This window comes from Alosa alosa, chromosome 13 (genome assembly GCF_017589495.1).
Source record: "Alosa alosa isolate M-15738 ecotype Scorff River chromosome 13, AALO_Geno_1.1, whole genome shotgun sequence".
In the NCBI taxonomy this organism is placed as follows: domain Eukaryota; kingdom Metazoa; phylum Chordata; class Actinopteri; order Clupeiformes; family Clupeidae; genus Alosa; species Alosa alosa.
In genome coordinates, this window is record NC_063201.1 from 31,211,269 (window position 1) to 31,229,848 (window position 18,580).

Here is an 18,580-nt window from a genome sequence, read left to right on the forward strand (position 1 = left end):
CTATGTTTTCAGGAGTGGATCTATATGGATCTTAGTAGACTCATTTTTGCTTGTAGTACAGTGCTGGCTTCTAATAAAACACAATTTTAAGCAAATGAAACCACAATTAGAAACAATCATTGACATTTTGTTCATGAAACTGTCAAGTTACATGACGATCTGTGGTGACTGGAGTTGATGAATCAGCTTCAGAGCTGCACCCACCATACACATCCTTTATTAAAAATAGCATGCAGAGAGGGCTCTGTAATCTGCCTCCATGCACTTATTATGGGAGTAGAGAGGACATTGATCACTGGAGGTGTCTCAGAGCAGAGTCAATAACTGGGATGCTTTCAGCAGTAATGCGTCTGGCAAAATGTCCAAAGCAGCTCTAACCAGTGAGGTCGTGGAAAAACAAAACAAGAAAGGAGTTGCAGACAAACATGACTAAAATAAAATAAATCCTGAAGTGAAGAAAGCAAACATAACATATGCAATACACAATAATCAAACATCAGCAATGTTTAAGCTTCTTGGAATAGTGTAAGGTTGTCAACTTCACATTATCATGATTATGCATTATGAAAATAATAGGTTTATTTATAGAGTATGTGATACAGTACTTCATCAGAGGTCCTCTGAGCTGGCAGTCAGTGGTGGAGTAACATGAGTTGAGCGAGTAGATGAGTGAGAGCTTCCGGCTCCGCAGTCATCATGCTGACCTCCAGTGACCCCCACTGGCTCTGGCCTCGTCCTCAGACGCTCCTGTGCAGTAGCAGCAGATGATGTCACTTAACGGTCAGCACAGCCACACTCTGTGACAACTGACAGCACACTACGCAACAGTAGGAGGCAGGTATTGGAAAGCGATGCTGCGAGGAATGCTACAAATCCCATGAGGCACAGACACCTACAGTACTGAGAGCGGAGAAGTACTGGGAGAATGACAAGCTCAAAATACACACCCAGTCCACAGGTCTCTTTTGCTCCCGCTTCATGTGCACGCTTAAAAGCAAATGCTCTGGCTCGGGCGCTGTTGGCATCTGCTGTGGGGCCAGGTGGGATACAGAAGAAAGCACAAAGAGAGACAGAGTAGACGTACAGTATTTTGCATGATGTTTCATCATTTTCCACTGTGTGCAAGTTCTCAGAGTAGAGAATCTGGCTGGGTGGATGAAAAGTCTTTCCTGAGTATTTTTGACATAATAATCCTGAGTGCAACTTCATGGATCTGCTCACTTGCTTGTGCAGTTGAAGTGGGGTGAATGGTAACTACAACAGCAACCAGCACCACTCTGAAATGTGTACTATGTTGTCTGGCAGAGTTTCAGCAGTGAATTGTCTAATCAAACACTAATTATATTGTACTGTGTATGAATGCATGTACCTATGTGGAAGTTGATATTTTAGGTCATATGTAATTAGTATTTAACAAAACTACTGCATAATGTTGCAGTTAAACAGCCTAATCAGAATTCCTTTCCAACATCCTTGATGGTATCAAAGCATTGTCCTTCTTCACACACAATTCATCACCACTCTGCTTTTACAATCCTGGGCGGAATGTGTTGTTAGCTCGCCGTGCTGCCTCATTCCACAGACAGGCCCGAGACTTTCCCAGTTTCGCTGCTGATCTGGGGCCAGCTGCTATTGTTTGCAACACAAAGCGGGGGGTCACAGTGAGGTCACGGACTGATCCAGGGCCAGCTGCGGTTTAGAGAGAAGCAAAGAGCCCTATTCTGTGCTGTGAGCCGTGTGATTGGTGCAGAGCTGAGCAGGACAGAGCCCAGATTCCCCTGCAGCAACAGACAGCAGCAGACAGAGGAGAGGAGAGGAGAAAAGAGAGGAGAGAGAAGAGAGAGGAGAGGAGGAGAGGAGCGGAGAGGAGAGGCCACGTGAGGCTCAGGCGCGGAGGCCCGCGGCCCTACCACACAATACACCCCCCGGCACGGTGAGAAGAGACCGTCCCAAATCCCATTCCCCCACCGCATTCAGCCCCCACCTCCTGCCGCAGCCACACGCCACACTCACACACACCAACAAAGGAAGCCCACAATCTCGTCTGGTGCATCCAGCAGACACGCAAGGTGTGCGATGCGTGCTACCCCACCACTGGCTTTTTTCCGTGCAATTGTGCTTTTGTCTGTTGCACCTGAATCAATAAAGTGTTTTGGCACTTCGGGCTGTCATGGACTTTTTGGCACTGAGATTCACAGGTGAAAATAACAAAAGAATTTGGGTCAACGTAGTGTGTTTTCAGCATCTGACAGAACGTTTACAATTAACTTCTATTACATTAAGCCTGGGTGCCATTATATTTAACCAGGAGCAAAAGTGGTTCTGTGTAATTTGCATTAACACTATTATGACATAGTAGTGGACATTGTTGCAGCTCTGTCTTCAGGGAGGTGGCATGCCACTGCATTAAAAGCTCTTGTTAAGCATCAGCACTTCACTAGAGCATGGAATGACACACAAAGCCATGAGAGAAGGAGAGAGAGAGAGAGAGAGAAATAGGGAGAGAGAGAGAGAGGGAGGGAGAAAGAGCCAGCGAGTAGTCATTAGGGCCAGTGGTTTTCGCCCCACAGATCGGCTCTGCCTCACTGACTCACTCACATCAAAGGCACTGGAGTGGGAGTGAGGAATGAAGGGCCTATCTCCTCCTCCCATTCTGAATATGCATGATGTTTTAATTCCCCCGCACAAACGCTGTGAGAGGTCAGAACAAATGCACGAATGTGAGTACACACACACACACACACACACAGCAGAATATTGGTCTGCGCGCCACAGCCATGTGTCTGATATGACCCGAGTGCTGGGTTGCCGTGCACCGTGCACGCCTCATTCAGCAACAGGCTCTTGATGTAACAGACACTATGGAACAGTCAATCAATTAGGACCAGATATGATCTCCATTTTAAAAAGAAAAACCTCCGTCTGTCTACCCCCCTTTTCATCGTCTGTGCGAGCCGGTCGTTGAGACGACATAGCAACAGGAGTCCTATATTCCTCTTAGAGGAAGTGTGCAAGCAGCGGCTGCTATTAAAAATGCACTGGCTGTGCTGTGCTGTTGCTGCTGCTGTTGCTGTTGCTGCAGCACAAGCTGTTTCAGCTACATGTCACCCAAACTGGGTCACCCCCCCACCTCCCTCTCTCAAAGTGCTCCTCTGCTTCAAATGATTTGCCTAGCTACTGCTGAGCACATGCTAGAGTAAACTAACCATTCTTTCTCTCTCTATGTCTCTCTCTTTATCTCTCTCTCTCTCACTCTCTGCCTGTCTGTCTCTAGCTTACTCTGCTAGCATTTGCATAATAGATAAAACTATTCCACTCATCAGAAATGACTGGCTGGCAGACAGTTGAGTTTTGTGCTGTTATTCTCAGTCTGACTAATTTTCTTGTGGATCTCATTACCTGCTTTTGGATATAATTCAGTCCAACTGTTCTACTGTGTGATGGCAGCGAATTAAGCAGGAACACTGGCCACACTGAGGGGGGTTGGGGGTGGGGGGGGTTGTTCTAATGATGGCTGACCGATGCTTGGGATCTGTGAAGGCGCTGGCTGGTTAGTCAGCCCCCAGCACACAGTGGCACAGTGCTTTGTGCTTCCCGCTCAGTCATGCGATGATGAATCTCTCATATCTCAAGGCAACGCTTTCTTCCATATCCACTCCTATTACGGAAATGCACTGTGAGCTCCACCATTTGCACAGTTCAAAACACAAAAGCACGCACGAGACCCCTGCTGCAAAACAGGTTTGTTGTGGCAACCGGTGGGTGAGTCAGGATGCGAGGTGTGCCACGCTGTGCCACGCTGTGCCACGCTCTCCCACAGATGTGGGCTGAGAGGTGAGCAGGTTCTGGTTACAAGACAACATGACAGACTCAGTGTGCTAAATGAGCACCGCTGAGACAGTGTGATCTCTAGGCCAGGGGCACTTCGTCAGGACGATCTGTCAAACGCCTCCATGGATCCATATGGCCTTATCAGGGAAGCTATGGATTTATTTCCATATTCAGCGGATTATTTCATATACACTATAAATCTTTCCCATGGTTATTTAGAGCCGTGTTTTGAAAAGGGGGAAATGATCACTCAGGATAAACACATTATATCTTGGTCATTTACACACTAACACCTCCAAAGTGGCTTGGTTTGTATAAATTATATTCATCCAAATGATATCTACAGAGCAAGCAGTGCCAGTTTCACACCCTTCCATTTTAACACATCTGAAGTCTTGCTTAATCTTATGATAGTGTTTAGATATTTTGCCCTGGGTGAGCATTAGAGCCAAGTCTAGTCATTCACTATGTATTGGGTTTGTTGCATAGCTGGTAGTTTACAGTATAGGACACAGGCAGCATGAAGGCCACAGGAGCAGTGGTTGTCCAGTGCCTTTTGCGTTGCGTGCGTGCTGCCCAGGATGTCCAGGGTTGGCTGGCTGCTGCTGGGGGCACCTACTTTTTATTTTGAATAAATTTACACAAGAAGATGCCTCAAGGCACTTGTGCTGCATCAACTAGCCTATAGCTGTTCAGAGGCAGCAGTGATGATGTGATTACGCTCTCTTCAACACATCCTTCACAACTTACAAGTATGGATATGTAAACATTCCTTTAGAAACATTTTTGTTGGAAAAATGAAGTAATTATTTGATGATTTCACATTCAGCTTTAGGTAGTTCATAAATGCAAACTGCAAATACACGAGCAAACCCTTCAGGAAAGCATTGATACCCTTGTCACAGAGGACAAGCCAAAGTCTCCTTTCTGAAAAATAAAGGACAGGATTCCGAACTCTGTCAGTAACATGATTATGCAGGCTTGTCCTCACAATCCAATCAGGGCTGCCAGATATTCTGAGCTTTGGGTGACATCTTGAAAAGTCATGTGGAACTAAAAAGAGTCAAACAAAAGCCAGTTGTGTAATATTTTTCTCAAGGAGAAATTTCATTTCAGGTTAACTTCCTACTTCATTATCGCCTCAGGGATGTGGTCAGGTGTGGATCTGCTGTGTATGCAGCACTTCCTTTGAGTCCTGCACAGTCCAGGAATTGAACTCATTTAACAACACTACACTGACCTTTACTGAACATAAACCATGTATTATCCAGCTCAGTATCAGAGCCCTGTTGTTTTAGGATAACATATAAAGACAATTGGGCTTAACTGGCTATATACATCACTACATACATCACTACACAGATATACTCCTCGACAAACACTTGCTATTAAACATAATCATATACAAATTGACAGCAAATTGCACATTAATTGTATTTTCTATATTTTAATCGACCCACGTGCATCAGCTCACTGAACAAACTGTTAGCTGAACACTTGATGACCCCTAATGTACAGGTGAACACACATTAACACTACCAAAAAGCTGCCACACCATCACCACACCCACACCTCACACCTCACACCTCACACAGCCCCTGCCCGCCCTGGTCCTGTGTGTAGGCCTACACACTACTCAGCACACCACCCTGGCACTCACTCCCAATACAGACTCAAACCAAAATAAAGTAGATTTCATAATCCAGAATACCAATCCCCAAAGTACATGCATGAAAGTTTCAAACATATCATTAAGACCATATCTGACTGGCATGCTGTCAGTGCAAATGTAGGCATTGCAGTCTGTCAGATACTTATAGCAGAAGGAAAAGTTTCAAAAGTAACAGTTAACATTGTCACAGACACATTATTAATTTTTGATTGATCATTTTCTGTCTAGAAAAGTGCATCTCATAGAATAAGGCCCAAGCGTTGTCTACAGTGTACATGCAGGCCAAACAGCCCAGTGGGAGTGCTTTAGGATGGGCTGACAGCAGATAGTTTCTCCTCTCTGCTGTGAGGCTGAAGAGACACACTGTCTGGGCCGCAATCAGTGGAGTCTGCATGGGGCTCAGTGCAGCCTGGGGCCAGACCTCATCTTAAACGGCTGTGACGGGGATGTAAAAGCAAACAGATCAACTCAATGCTGGCTCTTCTACAGCTGTCTGCTGTTAAGTAATGGGTTATGCTGATCGTGTCCTGCTAGCACAATTACCCAGCGCTCTGGAGACCAGGGTGTGGGCCGACACGAGCCGAGGATAATGATTCTGGGCAAATTGATGACACTGGTGGCCTCTTTTGCACCAGCCAAATTAACCCTGAGCTTTGTAGTTAGCGTGAGTTTAGGGCTAGCACGGTTAGGATGTGGAAACGGTTTGTTGTTCAACGTAAACTCACAAAAGGGGAAAAAGTCAAGCATGAATTAAATTGATGCTTTTGCAGTACACAAGCAGTGCAATATTACACAGCAAAATCTTGCAATCCTCTGGAAACAGATTAGAATTTTAGATCTAAATTGAAATATTTCACTGGGTTTCAATGTTCAAGTTATTATCTGGAATAATAGACACCACTAATATGACACCATTCAATTAAATGGCACTGTTATTTCTATGTGATAAAATCACAACACTGTATGCCACCCAGGCATAGTGACGCTGACATGACCTGGCAAGTTTGATGACTGGTCTGTGGCTATAAAGCATCTACAACACATTTGTAAAGCATACACAGAAGTTTGAGTAGCAACAATCAGTATCACAGCAAAACACATACGCATGCACGCACATGCACACCTATATAACACGTAATAGTCTGCTAGTTTTAGCAGAGCATAGCTTCATGGGATGTGCAAAATGCATATAGTAATGAACATTGATAATCATGTGCAGAGATAGATCATTTGAATATGAGCAAGGTTATGCAGTTCAGATTGCCACTGATTGTGCATTGTTTTCCCATAGTAAATCCTACAGGTAAAGCAGATTGCCACTGATTGTGCATTGTTTTCCCATAGTAAATCCTACAGGTAAAGGAGGTGCGTGATGGTGTGTGTTTGTCTATGACGGGTCAATTTGAAATCTGTAGAACTACTTTAAGAGCTATGGAGATGAACCTTAGAACAGACAATTGGACTGTTGTGTGGGTCTAGTGATGGTGGTCAGCTTAGGTCAAAGTCATCAAAGATCACTTCTCTGTGGCCAAACATTGACTCCTGACTTTCACCTCTGATGCACAACTGTTGCACTTATCTCATTATGATTGCAGTGATAGCAAAAGAAGCAGCAGGTTGTTCACATCACATCCAGCTAACACAACACAGATGCAACCCTCCTGAATTGTAACCCTGGTCAAAGAATGCTAAAACAACAAAGAATTCCCAAATACACTCCACATGAAAATGGTTGTGTGGCCATGTCTTGCAGTGTCCAGTTTCTGTACTTTTTGTTTTGTGCTTGGCACAAAAGGCATTACTGGATTAACCCGGGGATGGCAAGTATTTAATGCATATTTGGGCATCCCAGTCTGTTCGTCTCTGAAGATTTCTCACATCGATTTTCATTCATTAAGATTAATTGGCTGTTTTAATTGCCTAATTTCACGGAGCAATGGCAATAATCAGAAACAAATAAAGGACAGACGGGATTTTGTTTACTTAGTCTTTATTATGAAGTGCGACAAAATGCCTGATGTTGTGTGCTTACATCATTCGAATACTGCCTCAAATGTTCATTTTCATTCAACATTTTATTCAGAAATATAGCGAAATAAGGTCGTTTGTTCGGTAACAGCTGTAAAAAGGTTCCAAATAAGTTATTTACAACGGCCTCTTGCAATTTAATGAGGGTATGCTTCAGCTGAGTTACAAAAACAGAGGTCAAGCTAATACACGTAATCTCTACCTGAATCTATAGGTATTGTGCTACTTTTCAAAGTTAAAGACTCTAAAAGGAAGTGCTTGAAAGGCAAATCTGTCGAACGTCCGCTGGGCTAAAACAAGTAGCCTAACTTGTGCATTGAGGGTTTTAACACTGTGCTGTGACATGGCAGAGAGTAGCCTACCCTGGCTACCCGGCTAGCAAACGCTTGGCCTCGGTAGACGTTCTGCAGATTTGGGAAAGAATTCTGAATAGCCAGGAGCTGAATCTCAGCACTTCAAGCCTACGTCCTACAACTACGTTTTAAATAAGAGGCAGGCAGTGCATAACAGGATAGCAAAGGAAGATCAGTTCATTTCTGTTTGAGACTCTAACACTACGTTGGCATTTTCCCTGATGTCTTTTTTGTATGATTATTATGAGTAGGCTATTTGATTCAAACATACCTGATTTAGAAAACTGCTATAGGTAATACTTTATTACTTTCAAAATACCATGCATTAAGGATTATTGCTTTATATACCCTCTCCATACCCAAGAAATATTGCCCACTGATACTATCTAAATTTTGGCAAAATCATAAGCTTCAAGGTATTGGCATAGAATTCATTATTTTTTTGCATGCAATTTTTTCAAAACCAAAAAGAGACTCATTAAGAAAATATTTTTCTCAAGGATTAAATGCTTTGGCATGTTATTAATGTTGGCAAGGACACAAACTAAAGTGCAAAAAAGGGCTACCAAGAACAAATGAGTGTAGGTCGGCATAAATAAATATTAAAAATAAATAAATAAATAAATAAATAAATAAATAAATAAATACAGTTACCTCAATGGCGAATACATGGTCACTTGAAGAAGTAGGCTACATACTATCCAATAATGAAAAAAAATGTTACAGAGACGATTGAGAAATCACTAAAAATCCTCATTGGGGTTTGATGGGTTGAAATTGTGATTCAAGCGCAAGGAGTTTATGAAGACGTCAGCGGCGTTCATGTCTTTAAGTGCATGCGAATTTTATTCCAAGATTCAATTTGCGGAAAATAGAGAAAATTGTGCTATTACTGTGTTCCTTTGTTGTTGATGGGCAGGATGATTAGGGAGAAGCCCCCAAAGTCATTGTGGGACAAAAGTCTAATGTCAGCTCTTGGGAGGTCATGCTTCAAGTGAGCTCAGTGGTGAGAATGCGCCCTTAAAGCAGGCCGACTCGTAGTGCTTGTTCAGGTATGACTTCAGGGCGAAAGTCTTGTTGCATCGTTTGCATTTGAAATGCTTGAACGCTGAATGAGTCTGCATGTGCGCGCGGAGGTTGGAGCGGTCTGCGAACGCTTTTCCGCAGTGTGCACATCCAAAGGGCTTCTCGCCCGTGTGGGACCTCATGTGGCCCTGCAGGAGCCAAGGCCTGCTGAACGCTTTGCCACAGATGTCACACTTGTGCTTTAGGTCGTGGGTAAGCAGGTGCATGGCCATGGCGGGCATGGACACATACACCTTATTACAGGTTGGACATTTCTTGGCCAACTTGCTATCAAGACTTCTGTGAGTCTGTTTGTGCCGGCTCAGGTTGGAAGACGTCGCGTAAGTTTTCCCACACTCGTTGCATGTATGTCGCTGGATGGTACGAGGGCTGCTGATAACTTTCCGCCGTGATCTCCCGTCCGTAATGAAGAAGGCATCTACTGTGTATCCCTCGCTCACTGCGTTGTCTCCGTTAATGTATCCGGAGCTGATTTCTGACTGCGGGCTGTCGGCCTGGTCAGAGTCAGGTGCGCCATAATCACTGTGGATTCCATCATAGATGGGCTCCGGAGACGGCACTTTGATGGCACCATCGCTTTCTCCATCATAAACAGACGGGCTGATGTATTCGCTAATGTACCCTACGGAAGAGAGAACAAGAACAGATTATTCATATTTGAAGTGAGACTCGTCTGAGAACAAAAACATGCAACAAGCTCTGTGGCACTTGACTGGCCGTGGCACAGTATGTACAACTAAGTAGGTTTAGTCTATAGCAATCCATAGGATACATTTAATGCTTCCAAAGTTACAGTTTTACATATTATTTGAATAATAATTTATAATTCAAAACACGAACAAGGACCAGAAGAACTACAGCGATTCTGAAGTTATTACAGAAAAATGTTGTTTCTACATCGTTACATGGCCGGTATAATCATTCTCTCAGAAAAAAACGTTATCAAGACACGTTTTCTTGTTGCTGTGGCTCAGCACTAGAAGTCAGTCGACGCACGGACAAACACATCTCACCTTCTCTAATGTGTAGGCTATACAATGTGCAGAGAGAGAAAAAAGCAAAATCCTTCTAGTTGTATCATGTAAAGTTGCCAGTGATAGGAAAGTTGTATATTACCAAGATGCTTTCTTCCTTGTGTGCATCTGTTGCATGCTTTCTGTGATTTATTCTTTTGTAAATGACATTTGGAGAAGACACCAGTATGAATTAAACAACACAACAACTGTTTGCATGCACTGCGTGAAAATACGAGTGATGACTCCGTGTCAGGACAACTCGTTATGATACACCAGGAACATGTGCAAGCGTGGCAGAAAGGTGCGTTCCAACAGTTTACGAGGCACAGTCATTTACCTTTTTCGTGAATCCGAAGGCTTAGATCAGTTCTGGACCTGCCGTAAGAGCTCTCGAGGTCCGTGGATGAAAAATCATCAAGCTTCACCTTTTTCACCAGGAAAGACCTTGGCATCTTTAGAGAGCTGCACAGAAACAAACGTCCAACACGGAGTCCTGTCTTCATTCAACGTGGGGTCCACAGGAGTCTCAAGGCAGAAGAGGCTGAAAAGGCGGAGTGGAGGGCGAAATTCGGACACCTGCGCGGTGCAAAAAACAAACCGCTCGCTATCGGTGTGGTTCTGCAACAACGCGTTTCGCACGGGGGAAGAAATGCAACTTCAGCACTGGATAGCTCCCGCTCAGCGGAGCGTTTTTAGTTCAGAGGAGAACAGCTTCCTGCAGCGAGAGTTCCTTCCTCCTTGACTCCAGCGCGCAACAGAATGCACATGAAGTCGTTGTGGCAGCAAAAATGAAATCCCCTCCACCACCAAAAGGCGGACACTTTTAAGCATGAACGCGTTCCACAATCTAGTCTCCCTCCTCCTTCCCGTCAAACGCAGGATAACCCGTTGTCTCCCCCCTCAGATTCCTGCTGCCTCTTGCCTCAAGGTCTCGTGTGTCTGGAGAGGCTGTTGATCAGTAGTTGGGATTTATATGCGTCGCGATCAGGTGGTAGATGGAAATGGAAGTGCTTAATTTAATCCTTGAGAAATCTCCGGGGAACAACATTGGGCTAGAATGATTTATTGATGCTGTTACTCGTCTCCCGTCTCATTTTCCTGTGTCGGGAGTAAGCCGCCATGTTCTTCAGAGATAAGAATGGAATTTATTGCTACACAGTCGTTCAGTGGCATCTGTAACAGTTTCTCGTTTCAGGCCATTTACACTCATTTCTTTTATGATACAGCTCATCTCCCATCACCTCTCACGTCGACTTTTTGTTTGAGGTGACAGATATATGTGCAGCAGCTTGTTTTTGACTCAAACGTTTGAATTTTATAATCTTTGCGTTCTCCTATGAGGGTAGCCTAGATACTTGTACTTTCTGTAACCTATGTCTATTGATGTGATTGAAATGAGATTCATTTTACGATCAATATCCTCAAAAGTTTTCCACTTTCCTACAAACAACAAAACAGTAACCGTTCTGGTTACGGTCTTAAAACGTATGAACAACACAGTTTATGTTTGATGTTATTTTTTAATTTGTTACACAGTATGTGTTAAAATAACACAACTTGCGTTGAAAACACATTTTTTAATCCTATAGGGAGAACAGATAGGGACAACACGTTTATTTTAAGAGTGTAAGTTTGGACATGCCAAAGTTTCCACAATATTTTTCTGCATGATTAGCTTCTGTGGTCCAGTAGTATTCCTCATCTGAAGTCATATGTCTTGCAAGTTAACTATGCTGGTGTCTGTATTAGCCTATTGAGTTGAATTTACGACCCCACCAGTAGCACCCAGTCCTCAGTGTCTCATGACTCTAAATAGGCTGAAATAATCAACTTTGAGCTATCCACAGTAACATCTAGAACTTTTTGTTTGTTTTGGTGTTTTTTGGTCTTTTTTCTATTAGTCCCATCAAGACGACTTTGAATGATTTGCAAACCCTCATGCCATTTCTTATTTTGTTCCAAAATCGTATAACCTACACAAATGTTAACCTTGGTGGAGATTCAAAAATAAATAGATGTTGATCCTCAGAACATAAGCCAAGTTCCCTGTGTTTGTTTATGACTCTCTTCTGCATAATTATCTTTGGGACCCTTAACAGCGCAGCCAGCAAGAGCACCATCTGTCTTTTTGTGACTAATGGTTGTCAAGTCCTCCACTTTATGGTACTGTACATGTGGAAAAGTGTTGGGTGTTGTACTGTTTCCTAATTCCTTCTAAAATGAAGAATCACACAGTGCCTCTTGGCATTTTAGGAACACAGATTTTGATTTGTGAAGAGAGTGTGATGCTATAGAAAGACTGTTTTATAGTAGTGCAGCCTGTTATCTTTCACTTCTGGTACATCCGAAAAAGAATGAATAAAACAGACACAAACATGGCTATACTGTAAACCCACACATGTAGATGTAGGCCAGTACAATTGCAAGTGCTTTGCAATACATTTATTTTCAGTGATAAAGGACTATGCTTTGACCCAGTGAGATCATCAGTATCTTTCTAATGGGTCCACCCTGGTTTGATATCAAGTGACATTGTATTCATTGGGTGGAAATATATAATAAGGCAAAATATGACCGCCGCTCAGTCCAGCACATTTTTTCCACAAAAATAAATTACGCTGAAAGGCCTATATGATTCTAACTGTCTCACTAAATTGCATTATCCACACTCAATTCTCACTGGTATCTGCTAGACAACAAGTACCAAAACATGATTAGTTCATAGATTTCACATGTAAAATTCATTTTATACAACCACACCCCCATCTTGCCTGTTCATAATTCTGAGAAATTCTTGAATTGTGTGCATGTGTGCGTGGTGTACATGTTTATGTTTATGTGTGTGTGTGTGTGTGTGTGTGTGTGTGTGTGTGTGTGCGTGCTTGTGTGTTTGCCTGCGTATGTGTGTTTGTGCATGTGCATGCATGCGTACATATGTCTACTGTGTGAGTATGTGTCATAATGATGATTACTGTGAATGTATGTGTGTGCGTGTGTATCTGTTTATGCACATGTGTGCACATGGAATGGGTTAACATGACCCCTGGAGGCAAACATACGGAAAAAATTGGTCATCCTAGGCCCTACGGTTCTCAAGATATTCACAGAAAACTGTGTCTGCCCTACCCTCCTTTCGGGGGGTCCAGTACAGCGGGGGGGCTACAGATCAAAACAAAATACACTTTCAATTTCGTGCAGTTTTGACCATGTCAGCCAGAGATATTGTGATGAAAACACCTAATTTTTGCTTTTAATTTTTAACTAGGTGGCTTATACATGAAATAAGTGGTAATGGGATGGGTTGACATGCCCCCTTAAGACCAACATACAAAAAAAAGGTGGACCTCCTAGGCCCTACGGTTCTCGAGATATTCACAGAAAACTGTCTCCGGGCACCTACAGGCCAGTTGGTGTATAGTAACATAAATTAATTTATTGTGTGGCCCCCATGAATGGAATTCCACCGAAACTTGTCGTGCATTCAGAGGGTGTCATAATGATCCTACACTTCCAATTTTCGTGCAGTTTTGCCTATGTTAGGTCACAGATACCCGCGATTACAACACCTCATTTTTACTTTTTGTGTTTAACTAGGTGGGCTTATACATGAAATGAGTGGTTATGGAATGGATTGACATGGCCCCTTGAGATCAACATACAAAAAAAATGGTCCTCCTAAACCTTACGGTTCTCGAGATATTCACAGAAAACTGTGTCTGCCCTACCCTCCTTTCGGGGGGTACAGTCCAGCGGGGGGGGCTACAGATCAAAACGAAAAACGATGGTTCCATGCTATCCATATGGGGTTACAGGCCGCCCACCAAGTTTCGTCTACCCCGGTCTTTCAGTGTCCCGGGAATCCTTGATGGAAATTTGAACATGCGAAAAAAAAAAAAAAAAAAAAAAAACTGACTAAACCTATATGACCGCCGCTTCGCTGTGCGGCGGTCATAATAAAATGTAAACATAAAACTGGAGTGCCTTTTTTTAAATCAAAGCTCCGTAAGGTGCACATTTAAATAAAAAAATGTCTTAAATAAAAAAAGCCTATAAAATAAAATAGGCCAATCTTTCTGAAATAAATATATTTATATGAGAAAAATAGTGCGCAGTTTCACAGCAGTGCAGAGAGCTCCGGTCAGCAGCTTGCGTGGAGCAAGGATCACGAAAGTTCAACCAGCACACATCACCTTACTCAAATGGATTCCCTGCCTCTTATAGCACCTATGTACCAGTATACATAATTAAACGTGTCCCAAATACTAAGGCACTGTTGACTTCACTGGCTGAACTGAATATGGAAGCTGCCTTTGATTTGATTGATGCAATGCAATGAGCAGGACCAGAGCAAGAACAATGTCAAGCTTTCCCAAACATTCCCCATTTGACTAAACAAACCCAGCATTAGCCATCCTAATGGGAGACAGTTTGATATAATCTTAATGTAATCTTCAGTAGATTCTATCCAGAGTATTAGCTCTCAATCTTATAATCCCCCTAACAACCTCTCACCACAGTAATGTCAGTGTTGGGACACAGACAAAAAGCAGCTAGAGGAGCTCCACCAGAAGCTTTTACAAAGCACCACCCTCCCAAATCTCATTATTAGGATATTTTAGAAAGTCAAGTGAAGTAGCTACAATCCAGACTGTGAGACTGTGATTAACAACAGTCCAGACAGTAAAAGAACAGTATCTATGCTACTGTTTGTCAGCTTGGAAAATAACTCCCGAAATAAGGCCCTTGGAACTTAATAGTCAATATCCCATCACTATAACCTTGCTTGACTGCTTCTGAACTATGTGATAAGTTGGTAATTGTTTATACAGCCTTTACTGCTGGCTGTTGTTCCATGGTCAATCTCTGATGATAGTCAGGAATGCAGTCATGCAAGGCAAAGCAGTCGTGAAAGGCAAATGACAGGAGGTAATGAAAGGCTGCCACGGGCACACAGAGGGTCTCGTAACCTGGGAAAAGGTGAGTCAAGTGTTTAGAGTCCACGTGTCCTCTCAGTGCCGCTCCTAGTGGGAGTCAGTGGAGGCACATTGCTGCTGTGCTACAGAGAACAGAGCCCTTAATAAGCACACATGAGGAAAGAGTAATAATGAAGTTAAAAAAAAGCCGATGCTACCAACAGCTTTTTCAATAGTGGTGCTTCGGCATCGGGCTAGCCATGCAAATAAATCACTGTTTTACACCCATTTACAAGGCTCAATGTATCTCCACACTTCATTGGTAGACTTCCGAGGGCCCTGATATTTAAAACGAGACATTGAGAACTTTGAAAAAGCAGTGGAAGCAGTGGAAATGCATGGATTCCAGTTGTGCTACTGGAAGAAACTGGAATCCATGCATTTCCACTGAATTATTTTTGGAATCTGATCCCTTATCATACCTGTTCATTCTTACTCGTTGCTCGATTTATCGTGACTAAAGTCAAGATGGCTGCAAACGCTAAACTTCGCGGAAGATACTGTCTGTATAAATCGCCTTGTAAGTAAACTACCAGTGCTTTTTCAAAGTTCTCAATGTCTCGTTTTAAATGTCAGGGCCCTCGGAAGTCTACCAATGAAGTGTGGAGATACATTGAGCCTCGTAAATGGGTGTAAAACAGTGATTTATTTGCATGGCTAGCCCGATGCCGAAGCACCACTATTGAAAAAGCTGTTGGTAGCATCGGGCTAACTAGCCCAGATTTTGGAGTGCAGGGGACAAGCCGAGATGGGCTATGAGACATACGTTCACACTCGGTATCATGTTTCAATACACTTTAGGTCAATATCACACCGGAATTCTCCTTTAAGGACATAACATTGATGTATAGATTCCTTAAACAGGCTGAGATGTAGATGTCGGTGACATGGTAAATTTGGACATGACTGATGTGTGATTGAAGAATTGAAGCAGGCAATAACATTCTTCTATTCTCCCAAAGCACTAATGGGATGGCTGAAGTTACAGTGGCTTTGGATGCTTCCTGTACCAGACAGCTGATGTATGAGCTCACGTGTTGCCCCAGTCCCCCATGCGCCCCCCCCACCGCCATCCCGGCTCCTCCAGCGAGCACCAGAAGGCCTTGGTGGAGAGACTGCAGGGTATTGTCCCTCTGCCTGCTGTCGCACCACTAGCGAATACTGCTGAGTCCCTCTCTCAGCAGCGCACGCACGCACGCACCAAAAACACCACACACACACACACACACACGCACAGGAGTGCTGTCACAGGGGAGGAAAGTTCCCTCTCCTGGCATTTTTCCCTTTTCTGATGACTGGCGCTGAAACTGAACGCTAATGCCTCCTGCATGCACACCAAATGAAAAGGTGAGCTGCAGGGCCCAGGATGAGTACAGCATGAATTACGGAAGTGACCTCATAAGCACTGCTCTGTGCTGGAGACTGTTCAGGGGTGCTGTCAATGATTGCTGGTAAACTGCTCGTCCTGCTGGTGTGTAGAGTGGACAGAGCTCCAAACGGTCCCTCCGAGGTAGCGGGGAGCGCGTGAGCGAGCGAACAAGCAACAAGCCCCCTGTCATGAAGGCCTGCTGCCATCTGCTCATCTCCTGATGTCTTCACACTGACTGGGAACAACCATCCCCGTCCACTCTGAGGTAATTGCCTGAATCAGGGAAATTGCATTTATATAGGCTCTTGACAAGGCCATTGTGCGCGTGTAACATATGACCTGTCCAAAAGCAGTGTCTCAGGAGGGGGGAAAGGGAGAGAGATGAGATATCATTTCCTTCTGCAGACCCTCAAACAAAGGGAGTGTCACATCCCATCAAAAAATACATATCTCTCAGGTGTGCACAGCAGGGAGGCCAAGAGAAGAGAGAGGAGCGAAAGAGAGAGAGAGGGGGAGGGAGAGAGAGGTAGAAAGAGGAATGAGGGAGCGATAGAGAGAGAGAGTGCGCGGGAGAGTGCTATTTTCTTGTGCTCAGTGATAACATTATTATCCATTTTGTTCTTCATAGCCCTTTATTTGTCTCCAGAGTGGGCCAGGGGAGGCGCGCTCAGCCAGCCTGCACACACTCACTCGCACAGGTACACTGATTCTGTCCAAAAATCTCTCCAGCAAACACACACGCAAATACACATGCAAGTGCAAGCGCACAGTCACACACACATACACACACATTTATGCACACACACTTAACAGTACACACAGACACACTTTACCCCCCACCTGCTTGCCAGCTTGGCTCTCTCTGCCTGTGCCAACCCCTCTCCAGCCCTCCTCCCTCTCCTGAGTGACAGAACAAAAAAGTGAACACTGATGTGGACAATATTTCCTCCAATATTTCATGCTGGTGAATAGATTGGGGGAGTGAGCTCCTCTTCGTCGCGCGGCGTCCCTCAAAATAAAGATAAGAAGAGCTGAGGGGAGATAAACCTGCGGCACTCTGGGAAACAGGCAGCGTGCCTCCCGTCCCCTTCAGCAGCCAATCAAAGAGATCGGGCTGCGCAGTTTTCCCTCAAGAAGAAGAGAAAATACAACATGGAATATAGAAATATGGAATATATGTATTTGGAATGAGATTTATAATTAAAGCAGTAGTGTTGCTTGTGGATGGTGGAGATGGCTGTGGAAAGTGAGTGCTAAGCCGTAGGGCCCCACCTCTACCCCAGGAGCAGGTGTGGAGGCGCACGGAGCAGCTGATTCCAGAAAAGGATCTGGCTCCGACTTGGCGCGTGTCCAGCGCCTCGGACCTGGTCCAGAGTCAGCCGCCTGCTATCTGGAGGTCAGCGCCGGGCTTTCTGCATGTAAACACAGACCGGGCTCAGGGCACCTGCCCCTGACCTTGTCATCTCCCCCTGGCGTGTTTGATCATGGGCTGGAGGGGGTGGGTTGATCTGGGGCAGGTGGAGGGGGGGGGGGGGCTGCTGGTGAAAGTCACCTATCTCCCCATCGTCTGGAGCCCCACTCCCAGCTCAGAGGACGAGGGGGGCCGGCATTAATCTCCCCCGCGGCGAGCGCTCCCCAGGGACCCGGCAGGCAGCCTGGGACTCGGCGGACCCCCCTTTATCGCACCGTGACAGTCAGCCAGCCAAATGAGATGCGAGTTAAGGAGGCTGAAACGGGGACAAAAGCCACATTATGCAAATGTTGTTTGATTGTGGTCCATTTTTATCCGTCCCACTCTGTCGTCCTTTTTTCCCCTCTCCTCCCTCCCTCCCCCCCCTCTCTCTCTCTCTCTCTCTCTCTCTCTCTCTCTCATTCTGCCTCTTCTCACACATTGTCCCTGAAACCCTGAGACAAGATAAAAAAAGGCACCGGGCAGCAACACTGCGCGCCACATGTTTGCCGTCTGCTTCTTGCTGAGTGTGAAGCAGATGACTCCCTCTGATCTCCCACAGCGACGCGCTTCCACACCGAAGCCTATTTAAAAGCAAAATCTCCAGCTCCAGCAATCAGACAACAGCTCCATGCTGTCACGGCCCAGCTAACTGCCCAAATGTTCATCTGAACATGCCTAGACGCAGAGAAGAAAGCTCACACACAATTGGCGGATGAATCCCATTGAGAAGTGAGCTGAGCTGAGTGGGTTTGTGTGTGTGTCAGAAGTGAGTAATAAAGCTGTAGAGCTCCCACGGCCC

At 44.6% G+C, this 18,580-nt stretch overlaps 1 protein-coding gene across 1 annotated transcript; it reads right to left on the reverse strand.

Moving 5' to 3' along the window:
* Nucleotides 1–7,476: 7,476 nt before the first annotated feature.
* Nucleotides 7,477–11,033, reverse strand: LOC125305402 (transcriptional repressor scratch 1-like). Its single transcript, XM_048260096.1, has 2 exons — nucleotides 10,324–11,033; nucleotides 7,477–9,592 (listed from the first exon to the last, which is right to left on the reverse strand). The coding sequence occupies exons 1-2, from the start codon at nucleotides 10,487–10,489 to the stop codon at nucleotides 8,868–8,870; spliced, it is 891 nt and encodes a 296-aa protein (XP_048116053.1). The 5' UTR covers nucleotides 10,490–11,033; the 3' UTR covers nucleotides 7,477–8,867.
* Nucleotides 11,034–18,580: the final 7,547 nt, after the last annotated feature.

Excerpts from the sequence above, each read along its gene's own strand:
- LOC125305402 (XM_048260096.1), bottom strand. The coding sequence starts at position 10,489 with ATGAAGACAGGACTCCGTGTTGGACGTTTGTTTCTGTGCAGCTCTCTA. Across the intron at positions 9,593-10,323 it reads CCTTCGGATTCACGAAAAAG|GGTACATTAGCGAATACATC; the intron begins GTAAATGACTGT and ends TCTCTTCCGTAG.